This window comes from Melanostigma gelatinosum (genome assembly GCF_949748355.1).
Source record: "Melanostigma gelatinosum genome assembly, chromosome: 4".
Lineage (NCBI taxonomy): Eukaryota > Metazoa > Chordata > Actinopteri > Perciformes > Zoarcidae > Melanostigma > Melanostigma gelatinosum.
Window position 1 is genome coordinate 1,060,236 of NC_136637.1, and position 22,750 is coordinate 1,082,985.

General features: G+C 40.7%; 1 protein-coding gene across 1 annotated transcript in view; it reads left to right on the top strand.

Moving 5' to 3' along the window:
- The window catches only part of ptprfa (protein tyrosine phosphatase receptor type Fa), a 343,585-nt gene that overhangs the window by 177,155 nt on the left and 143,680 nt on the right, over positions 1-22,750 (top strand). The window contains exons 13-16 of the mRNA XM_079267305.1: positions 984-1,565; positions 4,140-4,237; positions 5,273-5,529; positions 8,286-8,367. Of these exons, the coding sequence (XP_079123431.1) occupies positions 984-1,565; positions 4,140-4,237; positions 5,273-5,529; positions 8,286-8,367 (1,019 nt within the window). The remainder of the gene's footprint in view (positions 1-983; positions 1,566-4,139; positions 4,238-5,272; positions 5,530-8,285; positions 8,368-22,750) is intronic.

Sequence of the window (22,750 nt, forward strand, 5' to 3'; positions counted from 1 at the left end):
TATTAGCCCCCTTTGGAAAGAACTCTCCCTGATCCCAGGAAACACGTCTGCCCTGAGATCCTAACTAACAGAAGAGAAAAACTCTTTCTATCTCCCGCCCTCATATCCGTTCGCAACTCCTCCCCTTCCGTTTATCCCAATTCCTATTAGCTAACATCCCTGTGCACTTCTGTAAATGCCTGTCTTCATGACTCTTTCCCTGAGCTCCTAACACATTCAAAGACTGTCAGTTATTGCTTAATCCCTTCTATGATAATCCTTCAGTATAAACGTTAAACTTCTGCAACTTTGGCAAAAGCTTCATGTCTCAAATACTACTTCTAGCTGCTTATCCTAAAACACTTTATGTTTATCTTAATTATGCATTTCCAAAACACTTATGTTCATGACTAATTATGAATTCTTAATTATGAATTATTAAACACTTTTATTATATCTACTGAACACACAGTTCTTTGCTCAAATTTCTTACATGCCCCGTGTTCTAAGAGGAGTGATGTTTCATAACCTTGTAATTATGACATATTTTTAAACTAGTTCCCATTTTCTCCACTGGACAGCAAGTCAAATAGGACGCCGATGTGTTAAAGGATCAGTGTGTAAGATTTGGCGGCATCTAGTGCCGAGGTTGTGGATTGCAACCAACTGAAACTTCTCCAGTGTACCAAGCGTGGAGGACTAATGCCAATGCAAAACACAAATGGCTCTTGCTAGAGCCAGTGCTTGCTTTGTCTGTTCTTGGCTGCTGTAGAAACATGGTGGTGCAACATGGTGAAGTAGGCTCATTCGATGCTCACCAAAACACAATGATTCTTAGTTTCAGGTGATTATATACGAATAAAAAACGTAGTTATGAATATTATATCAATGCTGCCAATAGATCCCCCAAAATGCTACACACTGTACCTTTAAGGGTTATTGTAGTGTACATGTATTGAAGGGAGACGTCTTGAGTGTAATCAAGATATGGGAATGTCTCCCAGTTCCTGGCAAGCCCACTATGATGATCAGCACCACCATAGGGAACACTGCCCTGATCCAGTGGCAGCCTCCCAAGGAGATGGTCGGGGAACACGTGGGATACCAGCTGCAGTACAAGAGAGCAGAGGAGGAGGCCTTCACCATCAAAGACTTCAGGAAGGCAGACGATCATTTCACAGTGACCGGCCTCCACAAGGGAGCCACCTACATCTTCAAGCTGTGCGGCAAAAACCGAGCAGGCAACGGGGAGGAATACGTGAAGGAGATCAGCACCCCCGAGGACGTCCCCAGCAGCTATCCCCAGAATCTGAGCGTGGTTGGCCTGACCGCCACCTCCACCAACCTGGCCTGGGAGCCCCCTCCTCTGGCCGAGAGGAACGGGAAGATTGTCATGTACGCGGTGGTGTACCGAGATATCAATAGCCAGCACAACAACACCAACAGCACCACAGAAACGCAGATGACGGTCCAAGGCTTGCAGCCAGATACGACCTACGACATCAGAGTCCAAGCCTTCACCAGCAAGGGGGGAGGGCCCATCAGCCCCAGCATTCAGAGTCGGACCATGTCCACCTCCATGCCAGGTGAGAGCCACAGGCTACCTCAGCACTCCGTACATTACTCCATCATTTGGAAATGTAGGGCTCTATTAGCCTGAAACAGGAAAAAAACACAAACATTGTTTTCAAATGCACGTTTTTTACATTTTGGTGACCACAAGTGAAGCTCAGCACAATGTGGAGGAAAGGCTGAATACTTTATTAGTAGGAGGAACACAGAACCAGAAGGGGGAGGCAGGTGAGCTTCAGTACTGACCATAATGAGCTCCCCTCTTCCCTTCTTTCAAAAACAGCAACAGTTGAAAGGCTGAGGTGACAAGAAACACATGAAATTCCCCCCAAAATCCCACAGACAAGACCAAGTGCGAAATCGATGCTGCGTCCTCGCTGCTGCGTCCTCGCTGCTGCGCCCGCACTGCGCCAGCTGTGCGTAAAGTATGGCAGATTTTGAAGAGGTGCGAGTGTGATCCTCTGCCGTGGAGTTAGTTCTGAGCAGAAGGAAACACAGGTGAACATAATGTTTACAGATTATGTAGATCAACTTCCACGGGCGTAAACCACAACTGCAAATACAAGAAAGAAACTGAGACAGAATGTTGTTACTGTTAGACCCTGACCAATCCAGTCGCTGCGTCGGGACATTTGAATAATGAATGACGTTGCTGCTGCTGTCCGTGTCATCCTGTACAATGACACCACCTGTCTAAAACCAGAAAGTGCAGATGGAACACATGTAGCCTATCACTCCTGCTGCTGTGTGACTACAGCTGTTTAGTCAATTGCATGGAAGAGATCAGACATTCTACAAGTTGTTGTAAACACAAGTATTTCTGTGGTCACTGGATTACACTGGTAAGACTCACATTAAATAGTATTTTATCTTTATTTAATAATCTGCAGCAGATAGCAAAGAGACTCAGGTCAAACCTCTTAAGCACGACGCCCCCGAATTTGGGGGCTCTCTGGGGAGGGGGGCTCATAAATAGCGTCCAGAAATTGCTCATTTTGATAGCCAGAACTGTATATGTGTATATTTGATTTACCGAACGTATGGGCAACACTATCATAGAAGTCACTTTTAACACACTCCAAACGCAACTATATACTACTCATATAAGCATCTAGAAAATGTGTGATAAAAGGATGAAATCCTGGCCAGAAATCTGCGTTGTGTGTGCTTTAAATCCATATTTGCACCACTTAGCTCGCCACTAGCGGGCTAATCCGTACATCGATTAGCATTAGCATGCGACACAGAAATCATAACTACCTCCGGTTTTTCTCTCCGTTGAACCAGTATAAAGCTGTGAGTGGTCAAGGGTACCATGGCGCTAGTCTTCAGCCGAAAAAATTCTTGTTTTTTTGTGACATTTTATGAAATATTAGCACAAAAACATAGAAAATGATCCGTTTTAGCGGTACCGTCATGGACGCCAAGTGCTTCCTGTTTACTTCCGAGCTGTTTCCTGTGGAAGGGGGGTCAACCCACCTCAGGCCAGGGGTCAGACTTTCGGCCAATAGAATTTTATGCTCGTTGATACGCAGCACTTCTTGCAACGTTACTCGCTGTAAGTTCTGTCAATCAACACCCGCTTCTACACCCGCCTTCCTGAGACTCTGACGTGTCGAATGCCGTCTCAATGACTGAGATCGACCAATCATAGGCTGACCTGGAGCCCCATAGACACACATGAACTGAGAAAATCCTATAGATGAGAGCCAGAAACATACTCTGATGATGTTAGGAATCTCAAAATGATTCCTAACGGCTGTATTTGGATGTATTGAATAATATGAGTGATAAAAAAAGTGAAATATATAGTTATATAGTACAATGTAAGAGCTGCAACAGCTGGTTCGAAAATGATGACCTCGTGTGACCTCTCTGTACTAAAGCCTCTTATTCTTCACTTTATCCCACTTTAACCTTTATTCAGCAACTACTGATCGGTTGTGCAATGATTTGGGAGAGTTTTTAGGGGGCTGCTGCAGTATTTCAACAACACAATATCAATAAAAGTGCCTTTTTTTCAGGCGAACCTGAATATTTTCAATTTGAGCTGTGTAATGTCTTCATTTACTATATTAACCAGCAACATATACACAATATTACCCACGGAACAATCTCCCCAGTGTTGTGATTTGATTATAGCCTCAAAAATTATTAAAATAGACCTTGTAGTTACAGAACTGTGGTCTCATTAGTATGGGTATGCTATTTTCGAGCAGAGGCCTAAAAATAGGGCCCGAGCTTAAGAGGTTTTAAGAGTAGAAGCCCAGCTTTTTATTGTTAAGGCTGTTCTGACATTGGTATTGGTCCTGTGTAATTGCTGTACATCTAAGATATAATGTATGAAACCCTTCTTCTGCATTAGTATTATTAAGTGGATGTTTTTATTCCAACCTTGGTTAGAGGTGCCACATATTCAGATCACTGTACAGCTAAAAATAACTGCAAAGGTGGTGAAAGTGAGCTCTCGTTTTGATGCATTTGCACAGTGTACATTGTTCTCTCATTTTAGCTCTTCAACTTTGAATCATCTCAGTCATATTTACAATTAAATTAACCACCTGATAATCATCTAGACCTTCCCTCAGTGTTCACCAAGAACTTTGCCGTGAAGGCTGTGATGAAAACCTCTGTCCTGCTGACCTGGGAAGTGCCAGAAACCTTCAAATCTCAAGTTCCTCTCAAGGTAGGATTGCATCACGCGTCACCTCGACAGACCTTCCACCTAGCTGCAGCATTTACACGTTACAGCCACTTTCCACTTTGTAAGGCTGCTAACGAGATGCAACCCAGCAGGATCTGTGGAGAACCCTCTTAGATTCCAAGGGTTTCATCCAGAACCCACCCATTGGGTTCTACTGGGAACCTTTTATATTCCAAAGCGTTGCCTTTTTACATCCACTCTTTCAATAATCCTTGAAGAACCCTTTCAAAAAGGGTATTTCTGATGAAAAGTGTGCTACATGGACCCTTAGTCTCACAGAGAACCCTTCGAATCCCTTTCTACACAAAAGGTTTTTCTAGAAGGAAATGGGGCTATAACCTGTTTGGAACCCTGATTTCTAAGAGTGAAACTGTATATGCAGACAGGAGGTGGTGTTATTAACACGGTATGATGTCATGACTTCAGTAATAGAAACATCTTGTACATTTATATGAGATATTTGAGATATTCTCTTCTGTACTCCGTAACAGAGCAGCTGCAACATAAATCAATTAGCAGCATATTAAACCGTCTGTTCCGTAAGGCAGAAACAAAAGTTTATGACCATGGGTCATCAACTAAATAATAGTAACCAAGTAAATCATACTTTATTTTGATAGCACCTTGTAACACAAAACAATGTGTTGTGGTGCTTCACAGACTCAAAAGCAGAGAGCAGCAGGTAACAAGGATACAACTAAGTCAACTGAAGCTACATATATCATTTATTAAACCAAAATGAATGGATTATAAATCAAAGACAAGGAAGTACAAGGAAGAGAAGAGGAAAATTGTCGAAGTATTACTATATGTTGATGGTAACTTTTTATGATATAGGTTACTGAGGCACAAACATTGAAATGTAATCCAACTTCATGACTTATTCCAGAATTTAGTTTTTGTCAAGTTAATTTAGAAAAAGAGAAAAAGTCAGTTCCACAGACAGCCAGTGTAGTAAACACTATGTAATCAATCAAAACTGTATCACTGTTAAAAAGACCTTCATCCGGGCTTCAGATCCTGTACAACCAGCAGAGTGTGGAGGTTCAAGGCGACCTGAAGAGGAAGCTGATCACACAGCTGCAGCCGGATACGGATTATTCCTTCGTGCTCATGAGCCGGGGGAACAGTGCCGGCGGCCTCCAGCAGCAGGTTTCCATCCGAACAGCCCCAGACCTGCTGAAGATGAAACCGGCCCGATACCAACACGATGTGGAGGAGGGCGGCAAAGTCACCATCAGTCTGTCCAGGCTGCCTGCAGAAGCCCCCGTCAGGTGTGTGATGTTTGTTTGTCTGAGTGGAAACCATACTGGAAGAAATATGGGATAATTCATGATTTCATAGATGGCTCTGAAATGTCTTCTCTCCTCTGTACATCAGTTTAATATCATAGTCGTGGGAAGTAGTTACGGCTGGCTTTATATAAAAGGCAAATAAAAGCTGAAATAATTGAACTTGATGTCCAATCAGTGTTGATGGTGCGGTGCTGGCAGTGGCCACATGTACCAGGATGCATTACGTTGGTGTCCAGACACAGCGTTAGGTGACATACATACTCACTTAATGGTTGCATTCATTACAAAATGTAATCATTTGTTAATTTACAAAGCTACATGTTTTTATATCTAAATGTGCTCAAGAATTCACATCGATAGAAAATGCATCATTTTAATGACAGTCACATTTGAAACGTTCCCTCGGATGCAGTGACAGAACAGATCAGTTTTTTTAAACCAGTAAAAGCTCCTCAGAATGTGGTGAGGAAATTCAACCCTGAACACATTCAATTTGTATTGGCGATGGCAGGCGGTGATGCTGAGCCGACAGCACAGTGTGTGGAATGAGATGAGATTCTGTCAAATGAGGCGCTAAAACCATTGAAGCTCCAGAGACACTGCACCATAAAGCACCTGGGATGTGTTGGCAAGCCAAATAACTACATCTTAAGGAAAGGAGACGGGCTTCAGGCAGCCCCGTCAATTCATCTTTTGCAACCGCTATCTGCCCCTTCTCAAGGTCCGAGTCACCAAAGATGTGCTAATGAGGTTGAAGAGCAAACACGCCTTATTCCTTGCCACTGTGTGCAATTGCCAGTTTTTGCATCAAATTGAAATGATCCATGTGGCAAGGTATGGATAGATACGCCATCTTATGTAAGAATACGTCAACATTTCTGGGAATGCTGTCAATCCCTATCTTTTGTGAGATTCATGTCAATCTCCTGTTATCTACATTAAGTACGGCGCTGAAGTGAGGACATGGTTAGCATAGCTTAGCATAAACACTGTAAGCATGCAAATTTAGCTTGAGATGATAGTGGTATCAATTGTATCATCTAACTCTCAACAAGTAAGATAGTAAGCATATGTGGGTTATGAGTCAGAGAGATGAATTAATAGTACAAAGAAGAGGAACATTGTCAATGTATCACTTTTTATAATCCAGGTAACTGAGGCACACATATAGGCCCAACATGTGGGTTGTGAGGGGGAGTCAGCCTTATCCAGCACGCTGTGCTTTTTGAGACATTGTTTAATGCCTGCAGCGATCCTACAGTACGGCTCATGAACAGAGACGCTGTGCACATTTACACACGAGACACAGCACTTCATTGATTATTTAAATGTATTATCAAATATGACATTTATCGCTCATGACACAACCGACATTGATAATAATAATAATAATAATAATTGTACTGTGACTGTGTGGCTATTAGACCTGATCTTTGTTTATTGGACTGTTTTTCACAGAGAGGCTCATTTACATAGAAAGGGGATGCTTTTGCACTAAATCACTCAGGAAAACGTGCACAGAGCACAGGAACACCGAGGCGCTATTTGCAGTGGCGGGCCGTGTGTTTCATACCTGGGCCTTCAGTGCTGTCCTACAGTTGAACCTCCTCCTAATGACCTCATTATCACCCCACCGCTATGGTTATTATTTGTTTCTATGGTGTAATATTACACGTATTCGTATTAAAGCGTTCGGTACGAGGCTTACCAACCGAACAATACGTTTGAATAATACTAGTGCATTTGGAAAATGCAGAAGCTTAAATTGTGGGAAATATAATGTTTTCGGTGGACTGCGCTCAACCTGGCTGTTGCCAGGTTGAGCGCAGTCCACCGAATGTGGGCGTGTCAGACAGCATGTGGGCGTGTCAGACAGCATGTTTGCTGTCTGACACGCCCAACCCGGAACCACAACATTGTACTCTGGTGAGGCGCGTGTGTGCAAAATCAGCACAATCCTTTTGTGAATTCTTCCCTCGGTGTGCGAGGCTAAGTCAAGTGGAGCCACACAAAAGATGCACACAGACAGTGTTTTCTTGTGTTAAAAATCAATAGCTCAGCTTGTCTGCAGCCATTACAAGCCTGGTTTATTTACTTCTTCTTCTGTTCGAGCCAGTTCATAACTAGCCAATTATCTGCTGCAGCAGAGAATTATTTTCAGGTCAGAGTTTCAGACACAAGCAAAACATTCAGTCCCACAACACAACAACGCCATGATTATAACCACATGGCCATGCTAACAACAGCCCCGGTGCCCCTTCAGAGCTTTCTCCTGACGCTAAAAAGCAATTTATTTCAGTGTTGAGCTTTTAAACCACAATTGATCAGCAAAGACAATCCCAAATGCAAAGGCTGCGATTCAGTGGAAGGTTACTTTTTTATTATTACCCAGCTCAATCGAGGAGACAGGCACTGCAAATTACTTGGACTTAATTGTGTTTCAAGTGTTTGTATCTCTGAAGGAATTTCCTACAAGTAAGCTGTAAAAAGAGAAGTGGGTCTGATGGAGAAAACCCTCCAACTAACCTTCTCATTAGTAGCAGAGCAAACGTATCCCATCGGTGTTTAGGGGAAGAGGAGACGTGAATGTAAAACTTTTCTAACAAATTTGAAGAAAACTCTCCAGATATTAGTCGTAGATGACTGAAATCAAACAGCTTGTAAATCACATTGAAGCTGTTTTCGATGGGTGTATATGGGTGTGTAATACAGCTGTGTCACTGTGTTTGATACAGGTGGTACTACATAGTGGTTGTTCCTGTTACCCCGGTTTCTCTGAAGAGATGGGAGAACCCCGAAGACATGGACATACATGAGGTGAGTGGACGTATGCTTGTATTCGCCATGCAAAGGGACAAAGTCTCTCTCGAGTCGACTTGAGTCCTCTAAAAGCTTCTCCCAAAGCTTCTTTCCATTTTCAGGTTTTTGGTTATGGTCAGGCTTGGGGTTGGAGTTAAGCTTGTGGTGGTTATGATTAATGGTAACTTTGTTCTTCGAAACAAAGAGTTATGTTCAAACACACTGGAACCTCATGTTACAAACACTTATGTACAATCAGTCGTTATTCAGATTGTGTTCCTTTGACCATCTCTCAGTGAGACACAAATGGAGTAGGACAGGTAGCCTATATGGCACTTTGGGGGCGTTAATTATGCTAATGAGGTGCGCAACATATAACAACAATCAACAATGCAAAGTACAAACACTTTTACAGAGATTTACAGAAAATTTACAGAAAATATAAGATAAAGTAAAATATACAATAAAGTGGAATATAGGATAAAGTGAAGTCGAGTGCACAAGCGGACAGGTAACAGGACTATAAACCAGTGAGATGACGTGTAGTGTGAAAGTGTCGAGTGTGATAGAAGGGATGTGCGGGGGAGTGACCGGTGGGACTTTGTCCTGGGGATGACAGAGTCAGTGGGGGACCCGGGCTCTGTTAATGAGCCCGACTACCGACGGGAAGAAACTGTTCATGTATCGTGAGGTCTTGGTCCTGATGGACCTCAGCCTCCTGCCAGATGGAAGGGGCACAAACAGATCATGTCCAGGGTGAGAGGGGTTGGCTACGATCCTTCTTGCTCGCTTCAGGGTTCTTAAAGTCAACAAGTCCTGGAGGGACGGCAGATTGCAGCCAATCACCTTCTCAGCAGAGCGGATGATGCGCTGCAGTCTGCCCTTGTCCTTGGCTGTGGCTGCAGCGTACCAGACCGTGATGGAGGAGCAGAGGATGGACTCAATGATGGCTGTGTAGAAATGCACCATCATTGTCTTTGGCAGGTTGAGTTTCTTCAGCTGCCTCAGGAATTACATCCTCTGCTGAGCCTTCTTGGTGATGGAGCTGATGTTGAGCTCTACTTGAGGTCCTGGGATATGATGGAGCCCATGAAGCGGGGCCTAATGGAAACCTTGTTGGGGCCTAATGGAAACCTTGCATGCATTCCCTTTCTGAAAAGACTTTTTCAAAGCAACCTTTTGAGCTAAAAACCTACATTTTATTTACATCCATGTTTCGAAGCGGTTTATTGGCTACATTTCCAAGACTTGATCAGTAGAAGCGCGAGAAGCCAAGGAAGGCATCCACTTAACATTTGCGTTACTGACTTCTTTGTGTAGTGACGCCCACACGCTTTCGACACACCTAGAGCATGTGATGCAACGAAAACAGGGACCTGCTCATGAAAACATGTTGGCTTGTCATAGCAGGAAAAGTACAGGTGTTACGAATTACATTAACGATGGCTCTGTTCTGTCCAAGTGTCCCGATTAGCCACAGCAGTGTAAGAAGGAGCCAGGACCTTAAACCCAAGCAGCTTGATTAGAATCCAGCCATCTTTCATTTAATTATTTACACCTGTGTTCTTCCTACTGTAACATGTCAACCTGTCTTCTTTGGCTGTTTATCGCACGGCATGATATTATTGCATGTTACTTGCTGTAGCTTTGTGTAATCTAACTGGTTCTGTACTGTGTCCTCACAGCCAACAAGAAACTACATTGCTGAAGCCCCTCCGGCAATAACAACATTAGATGGGGCAAACATACTGACAATCTAACTTTTCTGACATCCTTTTTGTTAGGGGGAATGAAAACATAACACTTGAACTCGCTGACGCCCAGGGGAGATCATGGAGTCACCAAATTGTACTGGGGTCTTCCTCTGGGGAGCATGAATGTGCTCGGGAACTGTTAGAGCAATCAGACTTTGGCGTTATGTAATATGTTCGTACATGTGGAATTTAGAGCTAGAGGCAAAGCGACAGGGTTAGAAAAATCTGAATATTCATGACCATTGTCTGGCCATTAAGTGTTGTGTACAAAGTTGATCATGTAGCCTAATCATGGAGCCAAAGAAAGGTTTATCCAAACCAACCAAAATGGACAGTCATCTTCCTCGGACCAATGAGTTTTTGTGAGTATCGTGAAAATGTGAAAATCATGTGTTGGTGTGGGGATTGTGATGGGGGAAAGGCTGAGCAGGGGGTCGCCAAAATCAGAAGGGACCACCAACATACACAACTATGTCATGGCAACTCTTCAATTTCTTGTGTGCAAAATGTAAATTTGTACCTCAGGGAGGCACTTAAAGAAGGCTTATTGAGTGCTGTAAAAGGCCCATTCCCTAGGGAGCATGAATGTGCTCAGTAAATATTTGTTGGGAAACAAGTGGAGAGATGATGGTATGAGACAAAAAGTCAAGAGATCGCTACGCTCTAGGAGTGTACCTCTGGAGAGCATGGATATTAGCAGGAAATGTCATGACATCTTGCGATTTGTTTTATGTTGCAGTTCTATCCAAAAGTTATGAAAAATGGGAAATATGGAGATGATGATGGCGGAATGGGGGAGACAGAGTTGTGCCGCTGCTGAGCTATCAGCAGAGTTACGCCGACGTCTGTTAAAAGGGACAGCTGTTACGGCGACTCTGTGTGATGCTTTGATGTGTTATTTTTGCGGTCCAACCACCGGGAGATTTTTTAAAAAGCTAGCAGCAGTGAGCAGCTAACCTTACGGCGACCAGGAATGGCAGCTAATAGGGAAGATAACAAGGTCCGGGAGCTCCTCACCCTCCAAGCAGAGGACCTCAATACTCAGTTCACCCGCCATTATTGTTTAGGATGAAAGCTGCTGCCCGACGCATATGTCATAGGTCACACTACTAGACGCTGTTGTGTTAAACGTCTCTTTTGCTCCTGTGATGCTATCTGAAATCACACACTGGGGCAGCATAATGCCGCTCTTGTTCTGTTGGTCTGGCCCACCTAAATGGAACAGGGCCATAATTGATTTAATTAATAACACATGGGCTTACCGTGCAATGACATGTCAAAATGGCTGCTATGTAAAGGGCCTATATTGCCATAAAGAAAGAAAAGGGGCTATTGAAGGACATCCCCATAGCCCTGCCACGATCAGGAGAATGCATTTATTTCCAGTTCCTAGATCTTGCCTCTTCTTTTGTCATGTTGGATGTCATTGTAGAATTTAGATTACCGTACTTTTCGGACTATAAGCCACTACTTTTTACCCCACGCTTTGAGGTTTATAGTCCGGTGCGCTTTATATACGGATTTTTCCGTAGCTTTTCTCCGCCACAACAACCGTAACTTCCGGTTCCGGTCTAACACAACATTTACTAGCTCCCGACACAGAACAGTTGCTACCAGCAACCCCTCTGCTACCAGCTGTTACTGACAGGGTCGCTACAATATGGATGAAGTACCTTTGACCTACCTCTCACTAGGACTGTTAACAACAAAGGTTGAACGGCAAGATGCTTTTAACAGTACATGTCCGACTCGCTAGCTTCTAAGCTAATTTTAACATTACGGCCAATGGGGAAATGCGCACCGCGATTAGCATTTGCGAATATATAATATATCTTTGTACATCTTTTCATGCAGACATACTTGCATTACAGACTAAGGTCTCTCATTAGTTAGCATTTCCCCATTGGCCGTAATGTTAAAATTAGCTTAGAAGCTAGCGACATGTTATGATGTTCATAGAAGACAACTTTAGTACTGTTGAAAGCATCTTGCTGTTCAATGGGGACACCTGCGGCTAATAGACCAGTGCGGCTTATCTATGTACAAATTCTTTTTTTCTTTTGGAGATCAGCTGGTGTGGCCTATATACCGGTGCGCTCTATAGCCCGGGAAGTACGGTACTAGAAATGACTTTGAGTTGTGTTGGCTACATAGATAATATCAGAAGAGTAGTTGGAGAAGTATAAATTTAAATGTTTCTTTTTGGGAAATCCTATCCCCCAATTCTTGGAATGGTGGTATGTCACAAGAAAGCCTACCATGGTCTGGGAAGTCTGTTCTGGTAAACACCACTCTGATTTTGGACCTACACCTGGATGAGATACCTCCAAAAGTCAAACATACTTATACGCAATCCTATTTTACTGTTGTTTATTAATTTTAACATATGGAACTTATTTATCGTGTCACAGCCCGGATCAGAGACTCGAACAAAAACAGGGAGACAACGAGCTGGTGGCCAAAATAAGCAATTTATTTGTCTCGCCAAAAACAAGTAACCCAATGACAACAGCACTTTACACAAAGACTGTGGTGAGCCAGTCAACAAAGATCTTCCTTTCAGAGAGGGCAGCTGCCAACTGGAGAGGGTATTTTAAGGCAGAGCCACACCGGCACAGGTGAGGCTCATCCTGCTGACGCGCCTCCAATCAGCACCTGTAACAAAGGAAACACAACCGGGAACCTAGGGTACATCTCAAGTCTCTTAATTCCATCCCCGTTTCCCTCACTTGGGTCCTTTCCTTGCGTCTTAGTCCCTCCCACCAGGGACCTTGCATGGAGGAAACCATGCAAGGAGAAAGGAACGAGGAAACATATTTTAAGAGACATGAGACGTCCTTTCCTCTGTTGAGTCAGTGAAGCGACTTCTGTTTCTGATGACGGTGCTGATGATCACATGATCAGCTATCAGTCGGCTTTAACAGCTGGAGAGACTTTTCATAAGTGTGTGTCTGTTTACATGATCACTGTACTTAACAACAGTAACTAATAATATAATAACTAATAAAGACGCACAGTGATCGCCACTGTACTTAATAACAGTAACTAATAATATAATAACTAATAAAGACACACAGTGATCACCACTGTACTTAATAACAGTAACTAATAATAGAATAACTAATAAAGACACAGTGATCACCACTGTACTTAATAACAGTAACTAATAATATAATAACTAATAAAGACACACTGATCACCACTGTACTTAATAACATTAACTAATAACACTAATAACTAATAAAGACACGCAGTGATCACCACTGTACTTAATAACAGTAACTAATAACACTAATAACTAATAAAGACACACAGTGATCACCACTGTACTTAATAACAGTAACTAATAACACCAATAACTAATAAAGACACAGTGATCACCACTGTACTTAATAACAGTAACTAATAATAAAATAACTAATAAAGACACAGTGATCACCACTGTACTTAATAACAGTAACTAATAACACTAATAACTAATAAAGACACACAGTGATCACCACTGTACTTAATAACAGTTACTAATAACACTAATAACTAATAAAGACACACAGTGATCACCACTGTACTTAATAACAGTTACTAATAACACTAATAACTAATAAAGACACACAGTGATCACCACTGTACTTAATAACAGTTACTAATAACACTAATAACTAATAAAGACACACAGTGATCACCACTGTACTTAATAACAGTAACTAATGATATAATAACTAATAAAGACACACAGTGATCACCACTGTACTTAATAACATTAACTAATAATATAATCACTAATAAAGACACAGTGAGCACCACTGTACTTAATAACAGTAACTAATAACACTAATAACTAATAAAGACACACAGTCATCACCACTGTACTTAATAACAGTAACTAATAATATAATAACTAATAAAGACACACAGTGATCACCACTGTACTTAATAACAGTAACTAATAACACTAATAACTAATAAAGACACAGTGATCACCACTGTACTTAATAACAGTAACTAATAACACTAATAACTAATAAAGACACACAGTGATCACCACTGTACTTAATAACAGTAACTAATAACACCAATAACTAATAAAGACACAGTGATCACCACTGTACTTAATAACAGTAACTAATAATAAAATAACTAATAAAGACACAGTGATCACCACTGTACTTAATAACATTAACTAATAACACTAATAACTAATAAAGACACACAGTGATCACCACTGTACTTAATAACAGTTACTAATAACACTAATAACTAATAAAGACACGCAGTGATCACCACTGTACTTAATAACAGTAACTAATAACACTAATAACTAATAAAGACACACAGTGATCACCACTGTACTTAATAACAGTAACTAATGATATAATAACTAACAAAGACACACAGTGATCACCACTGTACTTAATAACATTAACTAATAATATAATCACTAATAAAGACACAGTGATCACCACTGTACTTAATAACATTAACTAATAACACTAATAACTAATAAAGACACGCAGTGATCACCACTGTACTTAATAACAGTAACTAATAACACTAATAACTAATAAAGACACAGTCATCACCACTGTACTTAATAACAGTAACTAATAATATAATAACTAATAAAGACACAGTGATCACCACTGTACTTAATAACAGTAACTAATAACACTAATAACTAATAAAGACACAGTGATCACCACTGTACTTAATAACAGTAACTAATAACACCAATAACTAATAAAGACACAGTGATCACCACTGTACTTAATAACAGTAACTAATAACACTAATAACTAATAAAGACACAGTGATCACCACTGTACTTAATAACAGTAACTAATAACACTAATAACTAATAAAGACACAGTGATCACCACTGTACTTAATAACAGTAACTAATAACACTAATAACTAATAAAGACACACAGTGATCACCACTGTAGTTAATAACAGTAACTAATAACACTAATAACTAATAAAGACACGCAGTGATCACCACTGTACTTAATAACAGTAACTAATAACACTAATAACTAATAAAGACACACAGTGATCACCACTGTACTTAATAACAGTAACTAATAACACCAATAACGAATAAAGACACAGTGATCACCACTGTACTTAATAACATTAACTAATAACACTAATAACTAATAAAGACACACAGTGATCACCACTGTAGTTAATAACAGTAACTAATAACACTAATAACTAATAAAGACACGCAGTGATCACCACTGTACTTAATAACAGTAACTAATAACACTAATAACTAATAAAGACACAAAGTGATCACCACTGTACTTAATAACAGTAACTAATAACACAATAACTAATAAAGATACACAGTGATCACCACTGTACTTAATAACAGCAACTAATAATATAATAACTAATAAAGACATACAGTAATCACCACTGTACTTAATAACAGTAACTAATAATATAATAACTAATAAAGACACAGTGATCACCACTGTACTTAATAACAGTTACTAATAACACTAATAACTAATAAAGACACACAGTGATCACCACTGTACTTAATAACAGTAACTAATAACACTAATAACTAATAAAGATACACAGTGATCACCACTGTACTTAATAACAGTAACTAATAACACTAATAACTAATAAAGATACACAGTGATCACCACTGTACTTAATAACAGCAACTAATAATATAATAACTGATAAAGACACACAGTGATCACCACTGTACTTAATAACAGTAACTAATAATATAATAACTAATAAAGACACACAGTGATCACCACTGTACTTAATAACAGTAATTAACTAGAAAAAGCATTTCCTGCTGAAAATGCATTGGAATGCTGAAAGCTGAAATGAATCTCAAAAACATTGCTGAAAATAGATATCCAATTTTTAAAAAATTGCAAAAAGCTTAGTAATTCAAAAGTTGAAAGATTACAAATATGAAGTTATATCACCCTTCTCCTGAAAGAGCTGAACATTTTGATCTTCGAACGGTTTCTGTAGCTTAAAAGAATTCCAGCGGTAGTGACATTTGTTGTAGTAGTCGTAGAAGTTGTAGTTGTAGGAGAAGTATTATTAGCAGTATCAGTATTAGTAGCATTTGAATAAGTACTAGTTGTAGCAGGAGTGATATTTGTAGTAGCAGTAGTAGTAGAAGTTGTAGTCGAAGTATTAGTAATTAGAAGAAGTAGTAGAAGTAGTAGTATCAGTAGTCGTAGTAATAGCTGTAGTAGTGGTCGTAGTATTTTATAGAACAGTAGTAGTAGTATAATAAGTAGTTGTAGTAATAGTAATAGTAAAGTCAGTTTTTGAAGTAGCAGTAGTAGTAGTACTAGTAGCAGTCGTACTAATAGCTGTAGTAGTATTAGTACTGGTAGTAGCAGGAATAGCAGTATTAGCAGTTGTATAATAATAGTAGTGGTAGTAATAGCAGTAGTGGTAGTAATACTATTTATGGTAGCAGTAATAGCAGTAGCAGTAGTACTAATAGTAGCAACTGCAAAAGTTGTAGTGGTAACACTAGAAATATTAGCAGTAGTAGTAGTTGTCGCAGTATTAGTAAGAGCATTCATTATTTCAACAAAAAAGCCTAATTTTGAGCGAAACGTTTAAATACAGTTAATCCATGAGGCTTTTATTTTGAAAGGGTGGGACTGGGTGGGGGAGGGAGGGGGAGAGGAGACATAATCATCATGTTTGACACAAACAGAGGTTATTAAATGACAGGCTTCATCACAAGCAGTTCAGTTAGAATTCACTCTCTGGGGCTTTTATTTTGAAATGGGGTGTGGGGGAGAAGGGGAGAGGAGACAGAATCATAATGTTAGATAAACACAAACCGGTTATTAAATGACAGGCTCATCACAAGCATTTCAGTTAGGATTCATTCTGTGGGGCTTTTATTTTAAAATGGCGTGTGTGTGGGGGGGGGGGGAGGAGGGGGGAAAGACCTCTAAAGATCCCTAAGACCTGAATGACTGACTGAGAGAGACAGAGAGAGAGAGGGAGAGGAGTGTATGTGCGTGTGTGTCTGTGAGTCTGTGTGTTTATCAACATCACTAATTGGCTCAATCGCAAACACCTGTGTACCTGAAGCCATTTGAAAATATTCTCCATAGAGATCCCATTGAAAATAAAAAGCTTAATAATTCAAAAAGTATAAAGGTTAGGAAAATGAAGTCATAGCAGACCTCTGGTGAAAGAGCTGAACATTTTGATAGTTGAACGGTTTCTGTAGCTTAAAAAATGAAGGAGAAGAAGTGCGACGGAAGAAATAGAAGTTGAATAAAGAAACAGGATAACAATAGTTGGAATGCTTAACAGCATTCCAACAAATATAATAACTAATAAAGACACACAGTGATCACCACTGTAGAGTGTTTCTCTCTGTAGTCTGTTAAACTGTGTCCTGTTTATAAGCTCAGGATCCATTTCTACCGGCGGAATGCGATCGTCTCATTTATGAATTGTTTGCGTCTGTACGTTTTGAAATTGTGACTGTGGCGTCATTATCAAATAACCCAGAATATGATTATTGTTTCTCTTAAATCATAAAACTCATCAAACCGGACAATCAGGAATGATGTAAAAAGTGTTTAGTCTCTCAGCTCTCTCTGACTTTAATTGTATTCATAATAAAGTTATTGAGGGAAACATCAGATCATGAAAACACAAATCTTTCGAATAAATGTAGAAAATAGTTTGTGGTCCTCCTAACCTACAGGTGAACACTATAAAGCACACGTGTCAAACTCAAGGCCCGCGGCCCACCCCGTTATTTTATGTGGCCCGCGAATCCGCCAGCAAAAACAAAAACATATTTATTTTTCTTTTTGGAAAAATAGTTAAAAGTTAGACTTGAAAATAAAAGTATCCCCATGGTCGAAATGATGAGATAGAAAGTTGAAATGATGAGATAGCATGTTGTCTGTGTACCGACATTAAAACTATCACAACAGGTGGACAGGAGAGGCAACAGCCCGTAAAGAGGTTTTCCAACGATTGAAAAAGATCGACAAATAATCCCAAAATGTCCACGAAGAGAGAAATTGATGCAGAGGGAAGAAAATGTAATGAAAGATGGGAAAGTGAATACATGTTTGTGCTTCAAGGAGAACAACGGGTCTGTCTTCTGTGTTATGAGGCGTGTCGGTGATGAAGGATACAATTCACGTCGGCATTTTGACACCAAACACGGAGCTAAATTTAGCCTCCAAGAAAACCATCAAACTGTCCAAGAATTAAAAGGCAGACTGCAATCACAGCAGAATATATTTACACAGCTACAGCCCAGTGCATGCTGAAGGTATGTGAGCAGAGCTCCGACCAGATACAGACTTTTACAAATGTCAGTTTGTGAAGAAACACCATCGCAGACCGAGTTGATGAACTAGCAGCAATCTAACAACACAGCTAGCTGAGAGACGAGCAGGTACTTGTGTTTGTAATGAACTGCTGATGAAAGCACAGACAACACGGATACATCATCTATCATGTTCATCAGACCTGACTCTCAGTGAGCAGCTCTTGGATGTAGCTGCATGCACAGGACGACGACAGGGAGGAACATTAGTGATGCAGAGAGGTGACACAAACAGCTTTGAACAAAGTTAATGTAATAACTTGTGTTTGATATTTGTCTTTGTTATTTTCTTTAATAGTTTGATCTTTGATAGAGTCATGTGGGTTTCTTAACCCTCAATTAAAATGATTTATGTTATAATAACAGAAATGTCTTTAAATACCATTTTCCATTTATATAACTGCATGTACAATATGTTTACACTTGAATAAACAATAATCAAATGCAGAGAGAGTTATTTAACAATATGTTAGGAGAAGTTAGTGATACAGTCTTACAGTTACAACCGGCCCTTTGAGGGAAACTATGATGCTGATGTGGCCCAGAGTGAGATGAGTTTGAGACCCCTGCTCTAAAGGAAGAGCGGTCGTTGCATTTATTCTTACTGTATCTGAAGACAGTTGGAACCACACAGCCATAATAGTTATGAACATAGTCTTTCATTGAATCTTTTCCCTGTGGCATCATGGAAATAACAAGGAAATGATGTCACATCTGTGGAAAGCTAAAGCAGATAATGGCCTAAAGACATGGAGCTAGGTGTCTTATTAGCGAGATCCTCCAGTGCCTTGGTTTGTTCCATTATACACCTCAGTCTCTGTTGTCAAAATGTTGGTGGTGTTGTTTGAGAAATGCACCAGTAAAGCGGTGAGGTTTCCTCACACATGTCGTGGGAATATAAAGGTATAAATGTGATGACTTGTTATCAGCAGAAGAGGATGAGCTTTTACATGTCTGCCAGGTTTCTTTGCTGTGGTCTTGATTGTTCTTTAGCTTTACTTCAGAGAAAGTAGAACACTGATGGGCGAATTCACGAAGAACAAATTGTGGTTGATGAGAGCTCCATGAATTACCATCTCTGGGTCCTTTTCACCATATATATTGTGCTAATAATGTTACAGCACAAACACATCCGTAAAGTTTTACAGTAATTTGCCCTTTTTTGATTCTGATTGAAATTAAGAGGCAGAAGCATTCCTCCAAACTCAAGGCAGGGATTTTAAACTTGACTGACACAAACCATATTTGGGATTAAATATGGCATGAGCACTGGAAAGTCTGGGCGTGACACCGCTTTAGTTACTGACAACTCTTCCTGTTTTTGCATCATGACATAGAAAGGGGATGATTTTGCACCAAATATCTGCATATTAACCCATTCAAATATAAATGCAAATAGCACAGGAGCAGGGAGGGATGCTATGTGCTTGGCAGCACAGTTAAGGCTGCATTTCACCCTTTGCTGGTGCTTTGAGATCCAAAGGTTTCTTTTTGTCTTATTTGGGCAGGTTTAGCGGCCACAAAAGCCGCACAATCCTTTTGTGTATTCGCCCCACCCCCACCCGCCGAAAGCACAGTCGCAAGCAACACAAGGACACCACCTAGCACCGTCGACACTTCCCACAAGGATGGATGCACTCCATTCTCTTATCAGTGCCAATGTGTTTACCGCCTCTTTTGATAAGTTTTACATTTTGGTTTAGCAAACGCAGTGTGTCAGTGCAGGGGCTCTCTGATTGGAGTTTGATGGCAGAATTTAGCATTTAGATTAAATGAATACAGGACAGGTCTCGGGTGAGATTGGTGTGATTTCTCTCCCTCACCCAGGTCACAGCTCATTGATTTGAGTTATTACAGCCAGCCAACACATGTGGAATAGATTATTGTATGGATTTGAAATGCACAGCGTTATATTTGGTGTCCAGGCTCCGACGTCGTCTCTATGTCTCTACCAACAAGTAAACACCAAGCTCGGCACCGCGGGGAGTGGGGGGGGGGGGGTGATCAGAGCCCACACGTGGATGTTGGGTTGGGGCTTTTAAGATGCTCTGTGAGCAGCAGCAGACAACATGGCTTTCAGGGGAACAGTCTGGCAGCATGCATGCAGAATGAGTGCACAGAGCACTGAGGGCCGCGCATAATTAAAAGGGTGCATTGCATATACTGTACATGTGGCAGCGAGAAGAGTATTTCATGTGACTGTAGTAGTGGACACGAATTGACTGCATAAAAACCATTGCAGGCTTATTTATTGTATTTAGTTTTAGTATTTGCTTCATTAACCTAAGTCTTAGTCTTATGGGTTGCTGTCACTCAGAAGGTAGATCGAGTTGTCCTTTAGTCACCTTCGCTAAGTCCCGCCCCTTGGACGCAGACTGGCCAATCATAGCGTAGCCATTAATTGTTCAAACAGACGAACACTTCAACACTACTGTGTAAAAGGCAAACACATGCAAAGGTGTACAATTCTCATTGGGCAACTAAATGAACAGGATTTGACATCTATTGGATCAGGATATCCAAATGTGGGAGCCACCACAGTCCATTCAAGCCCACGCAGACACCTCTGACCCCTACTATCAGGGTCCTAAAGGTTTCTGTTGTTGTTATAGTTTTCAGTTTCCTGTAATAGTTTGAAAGTCCTCTCCTCTTGTGTCTTACTTCCTGCCTATGCTTGTTCCCCACCTGTGTTTGTCTGCCTCTCCATAACGAGTTTCACCTGTCGCTCGTTATCTCCCTCCTGTCCTTATGTATGTATGCTGCGTTCCAGACAACTTTGAGGTCAGAATTTTACCAGTTGAAATTTCCATGTTTTGATATATTGTTGCCTTTTAGTTGATGGTTTACCATTTATGAGGTGGCCTTCAAATGTGTGATGTCAGACAACTGCTGCCACGTGAAGTGGGGGAGAGTTCGAGTTCTGAGCTGCCTTGAATGCGGCATCAGTCTCTGTGCTCTACTTTTCTTTTGTCAGTTTGTCTTCTTTGCCACATGCAGTTTTGTTTGCTTGTGATCGGCCAGTTGTACCCGAGTTCCTTTTGGGAACCTGTAAGACTCTTTGTTTGATTAAAACTATCTTCATTGAATCTGCCAGTCTCTCACTCCGCATCTAGGTCCTCCCTGCTTGTGCTGCTTCCATCAGTGGAGATTGTTACAAAGATGGAAGTACAGAAAGTGCTGCGTCCATCAAGTGTAATGGATTAGATGAAACGTGAGATGTTCAGTTCTTCATTTAGGCCAGCGGTTCTCAAACTGTGGGGCGAGCCCCACTAGTGAGGCACGGTGGTATTACAGGTGGGGTGCAGGGGGAAATGCAGAATTTTTGTATTTTTTTTAAAAGTAATTAATAAATACATGGCGAAATGCCTGTACTTTCGTGTAAATGTTTACGTTACGCCGTTAACAGGTTACACTTGCGCATGCGCGACGGCCATGATCCTTGGCGACTCACATGTGTGGCTTAGTGTTCCAAATGAAGAGACATTTGGCAGGAACAGAAAAGCTATCGCGAGACGAACAGCAAGCAGCCAAGAAGAACATATGACGCCTCTCTTGCTCTGGGTGTCACAGTGAACGCGGTAGGAGATGAGGAGAGACCAGTCTGTGCTTTGTCTAAACTAGCTGCGGATAGTATGAAACTTGTTTTGTTTAGTTTTTCACAGGTTGCACTTTATTGTTGTCTTGAAAAGATGTTTAGTGCAAAACAGGTCAATTGCAGCCAATTGCAATAAGCTATTTTTTGCCAAATTGTCATTCTTTTTTGCACAGATATAACTTTATTTGCATTGTTCGAACAAAGTGATTGCACATTTTATTTGTTTTTGTCTGATGGAGCAATCTGGTTTACTTAAAAGTGATTGCAATTTTCTTTATTCTATTATTTGAAACAGCACAGATGGAGGAGTCACAAAATGTTTCAATAAAAATTCAACATTTTGTTACAATTTTGTTGGGGCGGTGGGGCATGAACATTTTTCTTCCTCCAAAGTGGGGCGCGACAGAAAAAGTTTGAGAACCACTGATTTAGGCCAAAGGGCTCAACTGTGCTAAGAGTGTGAATCCAATATGCCTCTCTGTGGAGCAGTGAGTTGATAATGCCACCACCTCTAGGAGAGGGTGAATGTTTTCCATTCCCCAGAGCTTTAATGGCACTGCAGAGCATAGTGCAGAGGACCAGCATAATCCATGTTTTGTGTTGAGTCTTTAAAAGCTCTTTTAGTTTGTCCAACATAAACCAGACCACAGACATGTTTTGTTTACCAGTGCATGGATTACTTTG